The 18969-nt window shown below is 38.0% G+C and overlaps 1 protein-coding gene across 3 annotated transcripts in view; it reads right to left on the bottom strand.

Moving 5' to 3' along the window:
* Positions 1-18969, bottom strand: part of USH2A (usherin) — a 734839-nt gene that overhangs the window by 402055 nt on the left and 313815 nt on the right. For all 3 annotated transcript variants that reach the window (XM_025927811.2, XM_086694483.1, XM_086694484.1), the window contains exons 28-30: positions 17886-18089; positions 17678-17758; positions 14622-14816 (exon numbers count right to left, since the gene is read on the bottom strand). In XM_025927811.2, the coding sequence (XP_025783596.2) occupies positions 14622-14816; positions 17678-17758; positions 17886-18089 (480 nt within the window). The remainder of the gene's footprint in view (positions 1-14621; positions 14817-17677; positions 17759-17885; positions 18090-18969) is intronic.

The raw sequence follows: 18969 nt of genomic DNA, 5'->3' as shown, positions 1-18969 counted from the left end.
CCAGGCTGAAAGACTAGGGACAGGGACTTCATTTCCAGAAGGAAAGCACATCACAGTAGGAAGTTTAAGAGTCCTGGTGTCTATGGCTCCAAAGTCTGTGTTCTGAGGGTTTCCACCCAGCAGAGGGTAAGAGCCTTATCCTGGAGGATGCTGAAATTTAAAAGTCCTTCAAAGTGGTTTAGGACACTCTTTGAATGCAAAGGATATGTCCTTTTACGTCTTTACTTGTCCTATTTTCCTGAAGCTCTTAGGATGGTTTACCAAAGCGGGCACTCGATGCTCGATGGAAAAACGAAGACTTTCCATCTGCTTAGCACCACTCAGCTGTCTCCCTCACTCTAAGAGACCCCATTCCCATTCTACCCTTTCCAGGGAGTCTGCAAAGTAACAGACATTGTTTCTTTTGACTGATGATAATTATTTCCAACACTGTCTTTCCTTTGCTCTAGCCTCAAGTTTCAAAGGAGCCAAAGAGAAATATCAGTAATTGGAGGCAGCCTGGCTACCTGAGAGAAAATCATTGTGGAGCTGACACCAGCTGTGAGAGCTTTTGAGTCTCTAATAGAACTCTGTGTGCCGAGAAGCAGGAAGACAACAGAGGAGCCAGCTGTGACGTTGGAATTTTATGATTAACTCCTCTGACTAAATGCAGACAAGTATAAATGCTCTGCCCGGAAACCGAACCTGAGACACAAAGCAAAATGGCATCCTTTGTAAAGCCCAACACATTTCTGAGAAGAAAGAAAAAAGGCTGTTTCTATTTACATACTTGAGCGGACTCCTCCTCCCTCTCCCACCCCACCCCCAGCTGCCAACCTAGGTGTTTGGCCGCCATCCACGGTAATCTGTTCTCCTTCATTATGTTAATCTGTGGGCGGAAAGATTTCTGTCATCTTCGAATCGCTTGTACAGCAATGGTAAACACCTTGGCCTGTCTGTAATTGGACAGGTGTCTGCATTGATGTCACCCAGCTTTTAATTCAATTAAAGAACTGGCTGTTCTGCTCTCATTACCCACTCATTTGTGTTGCACTTTTAGCCTGGCAGTGAAATCTGCACACAGCAATCGCCTACCCTGAGACCGAAGTCTGTGGTCCCTCACAAAGATCACGCACAATATTTCAAATGGACTCTAACAACCCAAGAGTATGTTCACGTTAGCAAAGGCATTTGACATAATATATGCACCCTCCTTCTTTCCCTCTCTCTCTCCCCCCTTCCCTCCCTCCCTGGATCTCCCTTTAAATTCTGTATTATCTAAACAGTGTCTTTTACCTACTAGCCAGTAATTAGGAGCAGTCCAGCAAACAGAAGAGCTGTTTCTAGCTTCTTCTCCCCAGGGCTTCTCTTCATCTCAAGAGAACTCATCAGAGTACAATGCTCTTATTTATTTGCTGGCATTTCACATTTGGATCAAGGAAGTGAGGGTGGGCAAGAGAAAGGCATTTATTAAGAGGGCCATCTGGTGAGGGATACCACACAGGCACGGCTGCTACCGCTACCTGGAGACATAATGGAAGAACCCACCTTTTAAAAGAGAACCAGCCAGAAGAAGGGAAGCAGAAGACAGGGAGACTTTTCTGGTGTAGGCTTAGGCTGCCGTGCTGATAAATTCTGATTTTTGAGTATACACCCCAGAATAAGTTTTGAGCTGCAAACCACCCTGGTGGATGGATTAAAGAGAGTAAATCCATCCAACATGCCATGCTTTCTGCCCACTTAAAGGAACCTCTGAAAATAAATTAAAGGTCTAACACAGACATTTTGACACAGTGACCCCATGAAACTGAATAATGACATTTGTTAAATATGGATGAAAATTTAATGGTCTAACAGAGATCTGGAAACACACCCAGGATGCTTCTCCTCTGGTTCTTAATAGCATAGAAGGTGGCAATTTGTTGTTGTTGCGGTTTTTGGAACTATTTTAAATGAAAATTAGGATCTCTAATATTTATAAAATGAAATTCAGTTTTCATTTCAACCAAAAAGTGGAATAGTAAACACCTTTACCTCAAACCTAAGGTAATCCTCTAAACACTCTAAAACTAATTCTTAATGTTTAATTTCCTTTAAACGGTTTTTCTGATTTTGTTTAAAACTTGTAGTAGAAATTACAGAAAATCATATACCTGGGATAAAGAAAACTAAACATATTTTGATGTTTACAAATAGGAAACAAATTTCATTCTTTTATTTTTCTTTATAAAATATAGGGTCTAATTCCAGTCTTTGAGAATGGTTCAAACAGGGATTTTAATTGACCTCAAAGTATTATCCAGTTAAGATTCTCTCAGAAGGCTTACATCTAACCTAATTTTTAATCAATGCCTTTGTCTCCGTCATTTCCATTGTAATTCTGCAATAGGTTTGAAGCCATCCAGTCATTAACTCTTCATCTAACCTCAAGGGGTGATAGTGGAATCATTAGAAGAACCCTCAAAGAAACTATTGGATGTGAGTAAGTAGGGAGGCAGGCAAGAAGACAGGAGGAAAAGAAAAAGAAATGAAAGTCACCCCTTATTGATCAGTGTCCCAGGTCCTTGCTAAGAACCTCCTATACTATTACCCCATTATACAGATGGGGCTGCTGTAAGGCAGAGTCTGGAAGGTGTTGCTCAAACCCTACAGCAGAGCAGAGTTTGGAACCTATGTCTTCTGACTCCAAGATTATCGTTCTTGCTATTCAACCCAAGCCCCAGTCCTGCAAGAAGAAAGAAGACGGATTGAAATGATGTCACTAAAAGTAGCACACTTTTTATAGCAAATTATTTACAATTACACCTTAAAATTTGTTAAAAGGTTCAAATTTATTGCTAAATCCTACTGTGTTCAAACAGAAAGTAGCATATTTATCCTCCAAAATGAGCAAGTGTGTAGGCCTATAATATTCCCTTATGAAAAGAACTGATTTGATTCAGACCCTGAATCAGTGTGTGTGCATACATGTGTGCTTTTGAGTAAAACATTGGGCATGGGTGTGTGTGTGTGTGTGTGTGTGTGTGTGTGTGTGTGTGTGTGCGTGCGCAGATATATTTTCTTAGTTCCAAATGCAATACAAATATAAAATGGTCACAAGTCAGAAAACAGAAAAATTGGGAGTGACTGTTCCTTTTCCTTATCAGATCTTATTGGTAACCTTGAAGTGTTTGCATCAACTACTATAGTATTATAGATATTCCTACTTGACTACCACTATACAGCAAAATTTATTTGCCACCCTCATTTTTAACCATGGTACAACACGTAACAAAAAGAAATCCACATCCTGCACTGCAGATTCTTACTGCATAAAAGAAAATGGATAACTTGTAAAAAGGGCTATCTGCAGATTTCACAATGGACAACTCGTTCAGGCACATTATGTATTCAGGAGAGTTAGACAAAGCTATTAACTCATCAACACTGCATTACCTAATGAAATTCTTCTACATTAGCTAAGCAGGAACATTACATCATTTCTATTTTTACTATTTATGTCATAGGCCATATTTTTGTCCTGTGAATTTTTTCATACCATTTCAGACCAAGATTTACATTTAAAGAAATAGTTTGTAATAAACTACAAATATGGAATGTTAATTTATGGGGTACTATAAAAATGGCAAAGACTTCTTCAAAATTCATCTTTTAATAATACCATCAAAATGAATTTTTAAAATTTACTTCTGAAGTTTGCCTGTTGAGGCACAGACCACTAAGTGCCCCCTTATTATATATTCTCCTTTTCTTCCACAGTAAAACAGAAAGATGGGTGGACAAATGGCTACTGTGAATAAGGACAACGTTTCTCAGCAGCTAAGTATAGCTATGTGACTATGAACTTAGTTCACAGACTTTTTAAATTCATAGACTTAAGTTCATAGTCACATGGCTATACCTACTAAACACACAAGTATAGAGAGATAGAGGAACAACTTCTGAAATATGTCTTTGCAGTGAATGTGCATATCCTTTTTCAACCATTCCACTTTCCTGCTGGATGGAAACCAGACTGGATTGTTGAAGCTCAGGCAGCCATCTTGGACCATGAGGCAAGTAGTCTTGTCCCTAGTGTGGCATAGCAAAAAGATGAAGTGTATGGGTCCCTGGCACTGTGAACATCCCACTCCTACATTGACTAAACTTGAACATCTATTACCAGAAAAAGAAAAACTTAATCTTGTCTAAGTCACTGTTATTTGGATCCTTTCAGTAAAATTAAATAAAAATGAAAACTCATCTCCACTGTGTTTCCCCATAAAACTTTGTGATTTTTTAAAATATAATATTATACTTTAGAGAAAGTTCTTGGACCATATTTTAATGGTATAAAAGCAAATTATTTGTTATGCACAATAAAAAATATTAGAAAAAACAACAATAAAAGCAGATTGTAAAGGTAGGATCTAGCACTAGCCCGGAACAGAGTAGATAATGCTTTTGTTTTTAATAAATGAATATTTTCTGTTCTGTGTAATTATCAGCAATATAGCAGTATTGGCTTCCATTATTTTTAATTGCAAATTATAGCACTTGAGTTCCATTATGAGGTGCAAGTTTGGGAACTAATTTTTAGATTCTATTTACCCTACCAACATTTTTTTTTCCATTGGGAATAAGCATATTAAGTTCCAAATATATGTTTAAGTTGTGATAGTTCTGCACATTATTTCATAAAATTAGAGAACTATAACACTGATGAGACTAGTAAAAATCAGTAGTTCAATACTCAACTCAGCAGGATAAAATAATATTAACATTTCATTAACTAGAAATGTGTTAGCAGGAAGCTGCATCTGTTCATTTGTCTATTTCTTCATCACTTTAAGAAAAGTGTATTGATCATCTACCTTAAGCAAGGTGCTGAGCAAGACTTAAAATAAATATAAAGTATGATACTTGTCCTGAGGAACTTATTGTTTAATGAAAATATAAGCTGGGTGCACAAAGGGCACCCCTAGGGAGTTTTAACAACTGTTGAGTCAAGAGTTCCCAGCTGAGTAGAAAAAAAATCACAGTTTTTACTATAGTCATCTCTCTGCTGGCTTCTCTGGTAAGTATGATAATAGCTTATATTATATATGATATATACAATATATGTATACATATACATATATGTATACATATACGCATACATACATGCACATACACATAAAGAATAGCATCTCACTTATTAATGGACTAATGGCTGAGCTTAAGTTCCAAAGTCAGGCATAAGGCAAAATCACTTATGATTTAAAGTCCCCTTGACAACTCCTTGTATGGTCCATAAAGTACAGTACATTTGATTTTGTGTATGCCTCTAACTTTTCATTAATCAAAGATTCTCTAGGGCTCTTGATTCTTCATTCCTTTTTATACCCCCAAAATGAGTTTTATTTATTTTTTGTCAATGATTGGGAAACCATACAATTATTTGCACATTCTTCCTGGGTAGCAGATATTGACAATTTCAGAATTGGATAGCATCTTTTGTCTGTGCCGTTATTTTAAAAGGTTTTATTGTTGGTTGGTTGGTTGGTTGGTTGGTTGGTTGGTTGGTTTTGTGTGTGTGTTTTTTTTTTATGTATAGTTAAATGTTTGTAATCTAAATACATGCAGATGAAATTCTATTTCATTTGTTGAATTGCACTGGGATCTTTTATCACTGAACCCAATGGGCATCCTGAAATTCAGCACTTGTTTTTTTTTATTTCTTATATAAATAGTGAGCTCCCTGACTTCTACTGGGCATATGGGGTTAGGGATGGTAGGTTTGGACTTGTTTGAAATGCAGAATCTCACATCCATCTTCATATCTACTGAATCAGAATCTTCATTTTACCAACATCTCAAGTAATGTTCACTTCTTCTCCTTGGGCAACATTCAAAAGCACTTCCCTTAAGAGCAAGAGGCCCTACTTACACTACCTCTATTTCTCCACTTGCCCTTAGCAATATTCTGCCTGCAAAACTAATGTAGTTGAGACAAGGAGCAGGTGAAAACAAAGCTGGGATGAATTCAAGCCCAGCAGGTGAAAATGACCCCTTCTCTCCTGGCCACTCCCCTGTCTCATGTTCTACAATATGTGGTCTATAGACCTTCTTCAAGGGAACCAACTGGAACACTCAGTCAAATGCAGATTGATAAAATCTAACCCCATATACAGACTCTTGTGGGCGTTGGGGAAGGACTCAACAATGTGCATTTTATAAGCAACCAGGAATCACTTTATGACCAACAGAGCTGAAAATCACTCATTATTACTACCAGCTACAGAAAAGAAAGAAAAATGAGAGACAGATCTTCATTATGCTACCCAATTTCTTTAGGTAGAAGACTAGAGTCTACTGCATCTGAGGACTGAACCAATTTTAGTAGCAAAAGGTATATTATTAGTTGCATCATAAATTAAAATGCCTTTCATTTATTTTTCTACACAAATTTAGATTTATTTGGGTAATCTGAAAGATGATTATTATTGGTTCTTCCACTAAAATACAGTGTATAATAAATATTATTAATTTTTAGTATTTATTATTCTAAAGAAAGAATATGTAACTCTTAGGCTTTAGCTCAATGCAACGCAGCAACAAAATTGAGAAAATAGTTTCGGTGTACCAATTATAGCCCTAACACTAATGCCAGATGCTAGACTAATTATGCTGATAATCAAGTTTATATGTTTAATATCATAAGGAAAAAAAGAAAAAAAATATTGTATATGTGCAAATTCTTGAATCCACTCATTCTTGACATAATTTCAAATCAAATTGTGAAGTCACTTTCTGAACAGCCCTGGGTTTGAAGGGAAATGCCAGGGCTGTCTCTCTGGGAAGCAACTTCGCATGTTAACAGGGCTGGAGGGAAAATCAGCAAAAGCTACCAGAGTTAATTGGAGCCCTTTGCAACAAGTCTAAAGATACACTGGAGTGATAACTGCAGGGCTTTCTACCCTGAGGCTCCATCTGAGGATATGAACTTTCAAGAACTCCCTGCTCTGAACCCTGGCCTTCGGAGGGCACAGAATCCAGACCTGGTGGCCCAAAGGGGCCCATTTGCTCCTGAGTGGGGCTGTTAACCCTTGGACTCTCTACCACTACTGGGATTTATCTCATTTAATCCTCTGGTAGCCAAATTCATGAATGGTAAATATTCTGTCCCACTATTCTATTCTTCCAGTTCTCCTAGTTAATATTCATTTTTTCCCTCTCTCTCTTGCTTTCTGCATTTTGTCAGCGTGACTGTCATTTCCCACTTCTTCCCAATGCTTGGCACTTAAGTTTTGTTGTCCTGTGATTTTCCTTTGTTAATTTTACCTACTTAATTTTAATACTTTATCATCTTTATCTAGACATTTGCCTTTTTTGAGTCCTATATTTTCAAGTTTCAGTTGGGAGATAGAAGTTGCCATAAGCATGTCTGGGTAAAATTGAGACTTGATCTCAGTCCTCCCCTTAACAGTGTTCCCCAGTACTGGGTGTACAACAGAATTTCCTATAGACACTTTAAAGATATCAATGTCCAGCCTGTGTTCTAAGCAAACAAAAAATCAGACTCTTTGCAGGTGGAGTCTGGGCATCAGTAGTTTTTAAAGCTCCCTGGGCAGCTCAGTGGCACCCATGGTTGAGAATCACAGCCTTATAAGAATACCAATGAAATGACCAAAGATTTAGAAATACCTGGAAGGATACAAGGCCAAGACAAATTGACTACTTGAAGGATAGCCCAGGGCAAACCGAATCCCCAGCTGGGTACAAAATGCCCACAGCATCAGCCCTTCTTCTTTACCAAATACTGGGAAGAAGCATGTTGAGATTTGCTTATTGCCGTGAGTCTAGAGCAATTTTACCTCAATTGACCTGGCAAAATCCCAGCGAAGGTTTTTATTGACAAAAATTAAGTGCCTACTTGGGTGACTTGAAAATGATTGAATTTTCCTGAGCAAACACTCAATCTGAAGGTACATTTAGGGTTGGGGCAAGTGAGGCATGGACATGGAGGTCAGGGTGCATTTAGCCAACGAGAAGAACATCTGTGACTCAAGAGGAAGAAGAGAGCACAGAACTCCAACTACAGACTATTATGATCTGGGGCAGACTTAATTCAGGAAACCTGTATAATTTTTATGCTACTAATAATACATAAAAGAACTTGGAGTCCATTAAACCAAAGATGGAAGATAAGTGGTAAACAACAGTGATGAAAACTGAGAATACTGAGAGGTAGGCAGAAGACAAGGTGAGCTGGATGAGAGGAGAAATAAATGCAAATCATATCAAAGATTGAAATAGAAAAATTTTAAGATCACCTTAGAAGGCTCAGAAAGCAGAATCAATAACAAAAACTCAGAATATGAAAAGGGAAATAATTATGAAGCAATAACTTAGAATTCAGAGACCAAGTAATATAAAGATAATGATTAATTTGTTGAACATTCACTATGTACCAGAGCAAAATATTCTATATAAGTAATTCATGTTTTATCTTTACAACACTTCCATAACACAGAAGTTTTTATACCCAGTTTATATGTGAGGAAACTCTGATATAGGGATATGTTATTTAATGTGCCTGGATCATACCACTAACAAGTGACAGGGCTGGAATTTGAACATAGATTGATTTGACTCTACAAAGCTGTGTGTCTGGACTTCTCAAATAGGAGGACCAACTTGGAAGAGACACACAATATTGAAAGCTGGCATTTTTTACCAGAAGTAATAGGGACATATACAACAGCAAACTTTCCAAGCTGAAGAAGGATCCACGAATAAAAGAGTTGGCTATATAATAGCAAGAAATACATGAAAAGTGATGAACACATTTTATAACTTAATTGGTAAAGAACCGTATGTGAACCAGTAAAGCTAAATTGCCTTGTGCATCCAGTAATCAGCATTGTTTCATGCAAAGAAATATCACTTTAACAACCAAAAGTAAACATTAAAATCTCACCAAAAGTCACCTCAGAAATGCAAAAGGGGGATTATTTAAGATCAATAACAAAACTGATCTTCCTCTCTTGATACGTTATTATCTCAACCAACTGGCAAAGCAGCCATCACTGTCCAAACTCCACACCCCTCATATTTACACCAAATCCAGCCTTCACTCTCTACTTTCTTACGCCTCTGTTCTCACTTTCTAGCACCCTTTTCTCTTTACCATTAAATGCTCCATAATCTTGAAGATAACTTCCTACATGCATCCTTGTGTGTTCATTTCACAATTGTGAACAGCAGATATAACTTTAAAACCCCTTGATGGGGAAAAAAAAAAGTTAAAGAATTCTTAGTCCACACAGGCAAGAACAAAAAAATAAAAGAATAGTTTGAAAAGTCATTAAAAAATAACAAATAAAACCGGAAAGCATGATATATAATGGCAGAAGTAAGAGCCGTTACATAAATTATAAAAATAAATGTGAATGAGTTAAACTTAATTCAATTTCAAATTGAATATAAAACTTAATCAAACTAATTCTATTTTAGAGATATGCCTAAAACAATGTGGCTTTGGACATTAAAATATAAATAACTAATGTAAGGTAATGTAAGAAAAGAGCACAGAACTCCAACTACTGACTAATACGCTCTGGGTCAGACTTAATTCAGGAAACCTGTATAATTTTTAAATCACCAGTTTTGTGCTACTAATAAGACCTAAAAGAACTTGGAAAGGAAAGGAAAGGAAATTACAAAGAAAAAAGAAAGTTTCTAAAAGAGAAATTAACAAAACTGTATTGATAGCTGAGACTTTTTCCTTAGTTTTTTTTACAGATTGGGTATATAAAAATAAATAACAATTGGTCAGTGGCTCTCCAATTTTATTTTCTCTGTACACCATTCACATGACTGACATGCCCTTTAGTAACACCCAATAATATACTGTACTGGTTTCAATCCGGGGAGGAGGTGTATTATCCTCCTTGGGAATATCCTTCAGAATCTTGGGAGAGGCTGGTATTTTTTTTTTTAGATTTTGTTTAAAGTTTATTTATTTTGAGAGGGGGCAGGAAAAAGCAGAGAGAGAGGGAGAGAGAATCCCAAGCAGGATCTGTACTGTCAGCATAGAGCCTGATGCAGGGCTCAATCTCATAAGAGCCATGAGATCATAACCTGTGCAGAAATCAAGAGTCAGATGCTTAACCAACTGAGCCACCCAGGCGCCTCAAGCTGGTATAATTTGTAAATTTCTGTCCCTAGTTTCTGATTTGATTTTACTTCAGATTTAGAATTGCTAATTCAGAGAATCTGCATTACATATTATCAATATGGTATATCTAATATAAACAAATATTAGTCTACCCTGAATGGAGATGATGGGTTTCCTTTTCAAATTATCAACAGAAAATTAATGAAAGGTTTTTTCAATATTATATTTACTACAGAAAATGTTTTTTTCATCTTCACATAATGCAAAAAAAGGAAAAGAAAAATGAGAAGTGATGAGGGTTGCAACATATAAGACAAACATAAGTATAATATTCTTCATATGGAAAGAGATATTTTATTTTATTTTATTTCATTTTTTTAATTTTATTTCACTTTTTAATTTTATTTTATTATTTGAGAGAGAGAGAGAGAGCACGAACAGGGGTAGAGGAGGGGGACGACGATGACGAGGAGAGAGAGCAAGAGTGAGAGAGAGAGAGAGAGAATGAATCCCAAGCAGGCTCCATGCTCAGCATGGAACCTGACGCAGGTTTCAATCCCATGACCCTGGGATCGTGAACTGATCCAAAATCAAGAGTCAGACACTCAACCGACAGAGCCACCCAGGCACCCCTAAAAAGATATTTTAATTAATGGGTAAAATGTGAGGCTTCCAATAGAAAAACTGACAATGAAACTTGCTAGGAATGACATAAAGGAGGTATATATGACCAATAAGCACTGAAAACACTTAATGTCTCTAGCAATCAAATAAATCAAATTAAAACCATATTCTGATATATTTTGAAAAATTGCAAAGTTTTTAGCTCTAAAACTTACTCAACTAGGATGAAATGAAACATACACTCTTGTGCTGTGCTTATTAGTGTAAGTATATATTTTTACAGCCTTTTTGGAAGCATACAAATAACTGTTCTTTGTTGAGAAATTATTATATGTTAAGCATTATACTATACACTTAAAAAATGTCTGATAACTAACACTTATACAGTGCAATCCATGTATCAAGTGCTGTCCTGTGTACTTTACATACACATAGATTCACATGATCCTTACAGCTATCTCATAAAGTAGATAGTTATTTCATTACCATTTATTTATAGGAAGTCAGAAGCAGACGGGTGTTAACTGATTTGTATAAGTTTACACAGCTAAAAAGCATTACAGCTAGAATATCAGACACTTAATATTTTTGATATTCTCCTAAGGTAAATATTATTCTCTCACTTCATAGGTTAAGACATAAAAGAAAGATCCAGGAGGACACATAACTTCCTCAAAGTTCAAGAAGGGTAGGTAGCAGAGTTTTGTATCAACATCTGCTTGACTTTAAGGTACAAGAGTATATAATGTTTTAAGAGCCTTTCATCCAGTTGTTCCGTTTTGAGAGATTTATCCTACCATTATTGTCAGGAATTACTTCAAAGGTTGACATATGGGCTTTTTTTATGTTTATTCATTTTTGAGAGAGAGAGAGAGAGAGAGAGAGAGAGAGAGCAAGACTGGGGAGGTGCAGAGAGAGAGGGAGACAGAGAATCCCAAGCAGTCTCCATGCTGTCAGCACAGAGCCCAATGCAGGGTTCGAACCCACAAACTGTGAGATCATGACCTTAGCTGAAACCAAGAGTCAGACACTCACCCAACTAAACCACCCAAGTGCCGCAGGACTTTTTAAAAAATCATATTAATTATAACAGCAAAAGTTGAAAGCCCAGCAAATGAGGAGGGACTGAGACAAAACGAGATTGGGAGAGGGGCAGTGGAAAGCAGCTGAGGCATTCTGAGGAGAGGGACATGATGTCTGGTTGCTTTGTGGCATGGACTGATGGTCAGTGAGAAAGAAAAGGGTTGCGGTTGTCCAGGTAAGAAGAGATTATAGTGGTTTGGATTGGACAGTAGATAGGAGAAGACAGATGAATTTAACACATAGTTTGGAAAATGGATCAATAAACATAGATATGAGGCATGAAGAGAATACAAAATGCTGAGAAAAATTCTCAAGTTTGATTAACTACATGTCTGGAGGTGTCATTTATTTATGCTGGGAATGCAGGAGTAAGAGTTCAGGTTTGGATATGGTCAATTTAGAGATTATGAGACATCTGTGAGAAACGTCCATCTTTCTAAGTGCCTGGTGAACACACACACATTTGGATATCTAGGTGGGAAATGGACTGGTGAGTCAGTAGCATCTATATGGTATTTGGTGCTGTGGGAATTGATGAGTTTCCTGGAGGAAGAATGTAGAAAAAAAGAAAGAGAATGAAAGATTCCAGGTCTAAATCCTGAGGTTCTCCAAAATGTAGAGACAAGCTTCAGAAGGAGTAAGGACACCAAAAAAAGGGGGGGCTGAGAATCTGGTTGGAAAATGGAAGAGTCATTGAAGCAAAGAAATATTTCAATAAATGATGAGAAATCTACTGTGTAAAATGATGTCGAGCAGTCGAGACCAGGATTGTAAAGGGTCCTTTAGCTAGGTAAATATGGAAGTTGTTGGTGTCCTTTGCAAGGCAAGTGAGCAGAAGCCACATAAAGTGAAGAAATAATGGGTACAACACCCATAAATACTTCTTGCTAAAAGCAAGTTTGAGAAGAAGAGAGAGGGAGCCATAGCTGGAAAGGAATTTAAATAAAAGGAAGGCTTTTAATAATGGGTTTAAGGCTGCTTGCTTATGTTTAACAACAGGAGTTGATAGATTTTGAATGATTCTGGGGAAAATCCATCTGGGCACCGGTTCTCCAACTTTGGCACATCAGAGTCAGGTAAGGGGGGCTTATGAAAACCAAGGATTGCCGAGCTCTGCCTCCGGAGTTGCTGAGTGAGCACGTGTGGGAAGCCTGGAGAAGTTGCATTCATAACAAAGTCCCAGGTGATGCTGCCGATGTTAGTCCTGGGGCCACACTTTGTGAATCACTATAGTGAAGAGAGAGGTTATAAATATGACTGAGAGGAAGAGAAGCTACCCGTCACATCTCTGAAAAGGCAGTAAGAATTGGGGTCCAGAGGACTTCTGAAGATTTTATCTTTGAGGGGATAAGGAAAGCTTGGTAAAAACAGAAAAGGAAAAAAAGAGAGAGAAAAGTAAAAAATAAAGGTAATACTAACGTCAAATGCCTAGATTACGCCAAAAACAGTTTTAAGTGTTTTGGCAAACATTAATGCATTTAACCCCTAATAACAACACTATTGCTCAGAAAAATGCAATTAATATATATGTTTGCTAGTAAGATAGTGACAGAAATCCTATATGATAGATTCTGTTTCTTCTCTGGTGTCTATGATAATCTAATACATAAGCCCCTCAGCTGAGTGGGAAGAGGAAGGGAGGTTAGCATTTAGATTGTTTGGAAAAATTGAAAATATTTAATGAGAATAGAAGAAGGAGCTTATTATAGAAATACAGTAGGATTGGCATCATTACTGAGTGCCCATTTGAAAATGAGGACCAAGAATTTGTAGTGACAGACTGCTCATTTTTGTTGTTGTTGTTTGTTTTTTGCTCCCACCCCCACCCCCACCCCAGCCCACTTAGCCTCAATGTGCGACCTGGGCAAAGGCAATCTACGGGCTTAATCGGGTTGGATTTTACCAGGTAGGTAAAGTAGGAAAAAAGGAACTAGACGATGTGAAGTTGTGCATAATTGCTCACATATTTGGGTTGTAGTTTCTAAAAAATCTAAAGATGGAAGTAAAAGGCTAGAAGAGGGTTACCAACAGATATTGAAAGATAATTTAAGTGACTCTGAAATCCATATCATTTTTCAAGTTGGAAAATTCTTTGACAGAGTAGACATTTTTTTCTATCAAATTTGTTGATGCATTTTACTTTTTTTGGCCAAAGGCTGAAATTTGATGTTCCATTTAAATGTGCTTTAACATTTCACGAAGCTAAAAACCGCTGTCTTACTACATGTGCACGCATTTGAGTACGGCGCACGCGTGTGATGTATACAGCACTTTCCCCTCCAATCGTTCTGCGTGGCATAGCGCCCTGTGAGTAATTGATTCACTGGTTTGCCAGTCAAACTGCTGGTGCTCTCATCCTCCTCTACCTTGACATAATTAGGTTTAATCAACAATTTTCCAATAAATAATGGTGCTGTGAACTTTGGCTAGTCCCAAAGAGTAAATTTTTGCACGGTGAGATAGGTAAGCTGGTTCCATATGTATACATAAGACATCTAAATGATGTCTATGGAGTGTTTAAGGACTAGAGCCCCCTGTGACCTTATCTTTTAGGGAGGACAGGATATCAACCTTGTGATGAAGCTATCCATAAGAGCCCATAAACATTGTCGGATTATCCTCCTCATCCTAGGTAGATATAAGCTTCCATTTCATTAGATGGTTCTTGCTGTTTTTAACCAGGAAAAATATACGAATAACTCATGATTTGGGGGAAAAATTCTTGAATAATGTTATTAAAAATCAAAACAAAAAGAAAATTAATAAAATCTACTCCCTACGGAATCACCCTTACCTGTGAGGGTGCTGGTATTAACAAACTCGGAACTGGCAGCGGGCATGCGGGGTGAACGGGGGTCATCCTCACTGTAGGCCCGCAGAATGTACTTCTCAATTACACCTCTAACCACAAAAGGTTCATCCCAGGTCACCTCAGTGCTATATCCGTTTATGCTGCGGACTCTTGAGGGAGTTGGCACACTTTGTGGAGCTGTGAAAGAATAAAAGAGAAAACAGAGAAATGGCCATTCTGAGAAGACTATCGCCCCTATTCTTCACTTTTAATGGCTGCAGTAAATCAGACTCAACCATTAGCATAAATACAATTTATTAGAGTTGTAACTTTTCAGCATTGATTTAATATGACTGCACATCTTGAGCCATTCAGTTTAAGCGATATTTCAAAACCATCAAAACTCCATCGACATAACGTTCTTTCGAGGGTAGTCCAGGTTTTCCAAAAACATTTAATGTACCAGACATGTTTTAAACATCACTCATAAAGAAGGAGGTGGATGGTAGGCAGATAACAAGTTCAAACAATATAATGATGTACCCCTTTGAAGCAAGATAATTAGACTGTTATTATACATCGTGGTTTGACACTTTTATATCTTCAATGTATTAGCCAAAAAATATCACAAATGTGATTGTATTGTACTTGGATGTCTGATCTAATTTTCCACATTCAATTGTTTTTCAAATTAATTTTGAAAAAGCAAAATTCTATCAGATACGATATACAGGATACATTCCTAATTGCATTTTAGGGGGTAGAGGAGCTGGCACCCTTGAGATTATACAAAATCATTTTCAGAATGCTCAAAGTGTTTTCTTCCAAGTATCTCAAAAAAAAAAAAAAAAAAAGGAACACAAAATGGGGATGTTTAAAGGAACTGCAACACCGCACTCACAAGCTGGGTCCCCTAACTTTAGAAATCCATAACCTTTAACTATTTATTAGCTATTTTTCCAGTTCTGATCAGTAACAACTTCATCACTGATGAAAAAACTGCTCTGGGAACACTGAGAAAAAACCCAAGGAACTCCATGGCAGGATGATGGATGAGAGGCCCGCTCTAGCTGCCCGTGGACTCCTGAGCCCTGTCGATGGAGGATCATTCTGGTTTTCCCACATCAAATATCCTCCCTCTCTGACTTTCCTGTTCAGGCCAATAAAACAGGACAGCTTCAAGGGAAACAGCTTCAAGGGAGAGAAGCACAGAGGTGGAGAACCACTGTCTGTGCAGTTAAAACACCACAGGCACCTACAGAAAACACACAGGCCACACAATCAACATGCCAGCAAAGGGACAACGGGAGTGATGTTGATTTTATTAGTTCTGAAATGTGGTACAGGGCAAAGTACGGTGCCGTCTAACAGATGGCCTTCTCATAAGGGACAGAGCAAAACTGACTCAAAAATAATTAAATAGTGCAATTATTCTCCAACCCTTGGGAGCATGTAGCTGCTCAGTGTTGTGGTCAGATTATAAATATGAATTTATAGCATAAGACTTTGTGGTCAGATCATTGCTATAAATTCAGAGCTCTATTTGCATGCTCTCTCTGTGGTACTCAAAATGGGCACTATTATGCCATGTAAGCAATGCACTTTCTAGATACCTATTTACGTTGCTGACTTAGACTGAATGCCGGCTTTAGAGTGTATTTGTTAACAAAGCAGAGGAGGTGAACTAGGGGCAGAGGACAGGCCAGTAACAAATGAATATTTTATATCACAGCTTTCTCCACGCTCTGAAGTTGAAAAGGATTTTAAGAGACTATTCGGCCCATTGTCTTGCCTATAAATAGATGATAATTTAAATCACCTTGGAAAAGTGTCAGGTTGTCCTCTTCTGGAAAATCTGTAGGCAAAGAGCTTTGAAAATTATTCTTAGTAGCCCATCTCAGTATTTAGTTATCCTAGACTAAGAAGATTTCTCAAAAGGTGTCTGGATTAGTAGCCCATGGTTAATAATAAGTATGAGAGAACGTCTTGGTGAAAAACACACCTTTAGACAAACGGGGAGTTGTTAAGGATAAACTTCCTTCAAGAGACATAAATGGCAGTCTTACAGACATTTATTTGACTCTCTGACCAATATTTGACTCAAAATGGTAAAAGCCTACTGCCTCGCAAACCTTTTTGCAATGAATGCCTTCCTGTGATGGTATCATGTGAAAAGACGTTGTGGTCACTGTGAGAAGTACAAAGCACTTATAAGTCGGTTGTCTGAGATTTGATCTAATATATACTATCTTCTGGGGTTTTTTTCCCTCCCTCTAACTCAAACAATTTGGACCCATCAGCAGTTTCTACCCTGGGAGAGTCATTCTAAGATCCCTAATAGTCACCACCATGGCAAACATCTGTCATGATGTGATAAAAGACATATCTGCTTCCAAATGGGTTTGGGTTGCAAATGTACCCTCTGCGGGAGAGAGGTGAGGGGGTGCCACTCCCTCCCACCCATGGCAATTAATCCTGACGTTAGCTCCTTGGGTTCTATGCAGTCTGTAAGTTTCCTGTCCATAGATATGTCACTACAGATACAGGCCTATTAGATCCTTAAGACAACTTGAACCTCCTCCCTTCTGCATCGGAAGGGGAAAGAATCAAGCCTGAGCAAACACTTACTAAATGACTGAAAAATCAAAAGCACTGACCTCCTAAGCATCTTAGCCATTGACATTTGTAAACCAAGGCATGTTCTTTCATAAGATTACAAACATACTACTTGCTTCAGGATAATAGTCTCTTCTTTCTCTTTTTTTTAAATTTTTTTTTAACGTTTATTTATTTTTGAGACACAGAGAGACAGAGCATGAACGGGGCAGGGTCAGAGAGAGAGGGAGACACAGAATCTGAAACAGGCTCCAGGCTGAGGTCAGCACAGAGCCCGACGCGGGGCTCAAACTCACAGACCACGAGATCATGACCTGAGCCGAAGTCGGACGCTTAACCGACTGAGCCACCCAGGCGCCCCTCTTCTTTTTCTTACATGCACAAACATGTATGCACAGAGATGTGCATGTGTGTGCACATACACATTTTAACATAAAATTTACCTGCTCCTGTTGTACGTCCCCGACTCCAATCACTGTACACAGAACCTCCTTCGTGAGAGGCTATCACTCGATACAGGTATTCTTAAATGGAAATAAGAAGTAGACACATGAAAATATTACTCATCTGGACTAGTAGTGGGCTGGCAGGGAGGGAAGAGGCGACAAGTGGGAGACATGTAACGTTTAATTTAGAGCACGTCCACATTACCTGTAAAAGGCTGGAGACCACTATCATAAACACTCTGCTCTTTTCCCCGGTAAACCAGGATGGAGTCATTTCCCCTGCAGTTACCAACGCTGTCAGTTGATAGGCATCCATCCAGATTGACTCTGACAGCACCGCTGGACACAGATGCCAAGTTAACGACAGCACCCCGTGCAAATTTAACATCCTTCACGCAACCACCGAAACCTAGCAAATAGTAAAGAATTAATATCACATAAAAGGCTTGAGTCATTAATTACCAATCATTTCTGTCCTCTGCAGGATTACATTTTGATGAGGTGTGGGGGTTGCTGTAGATACAATTTTTTAAACTTTTGAGTCTCATTTGGGAAATCCTTTATGCCTCCTTCTGCTTTTTACCAGGCTAAGTTGTCACGAGGAAGTATTTATATTTATCTTGAAAAAATATATAAGCTGCTAATTATAACTGAATATATTCAATTGAAAGTATTTCTTATACTTCTTTAGGCCCACATTTTCTCATTCTCTTTATTCTTTTGAAATAAAATTTCAGCAATTAGACCTTATGGCAGAGGGTTAGCCACATGTCCCTCAATTCTGGAAAATTCAGTTACATATATAAGGCACTGTTTAAGCAACAAAAGTAGTATTTGAAGGAGCACAATTATTTTAACAAGCTCACTGGGGGAAAATACCCTTTGAGGATTGTTAGGCAAGATAGCAAGAGGGAGAATACCGTTTCAGTATATTCTGAAATGCTAAGATATTGGTATGAATTCTGTTAGAATCTTTCCAGAGTTAGAGAACTAAATCCCAGTTACAGCATACAGAGGAACTATTACTATGCTCTACTATTGTCACAGCGTTCCACAATTTTGACTACACACAATGGTCACCACTTTTATATTCACGTTAGCACCACAGAGAGCAAATTCAGCTCTGGCAACGGCAACATCCGGAGGTTTCTCGGAATATGTGTTCTACCCAGTTGACTCTCTGTATTGATAGCAGACAGCCTGATCTGAGGCTCGAACTCATGAACCGTGAGATCATGACCTGAGCCAAAGTCAGACGCTTAACCAAATGAGCCACCCAGGTACCCCAC

The sequence above is a fragment of the Puma concolor genome, chromosome E4 (genome assembly GCF_028749965.1).
Source record: "Puma concolor isolate L17-30 chromosome E4, mPumCon1.1.hap2, whole genome shotgun sequence".
Lineage (NCBI taxonomy): Eukaryota > Metazoa > Chordata > Mammalia > Carnivora > Felidae > Puma > Puma concolor.
This window is presented reverse-complemented; position numbering and strand designations above follow the sequence as displayed.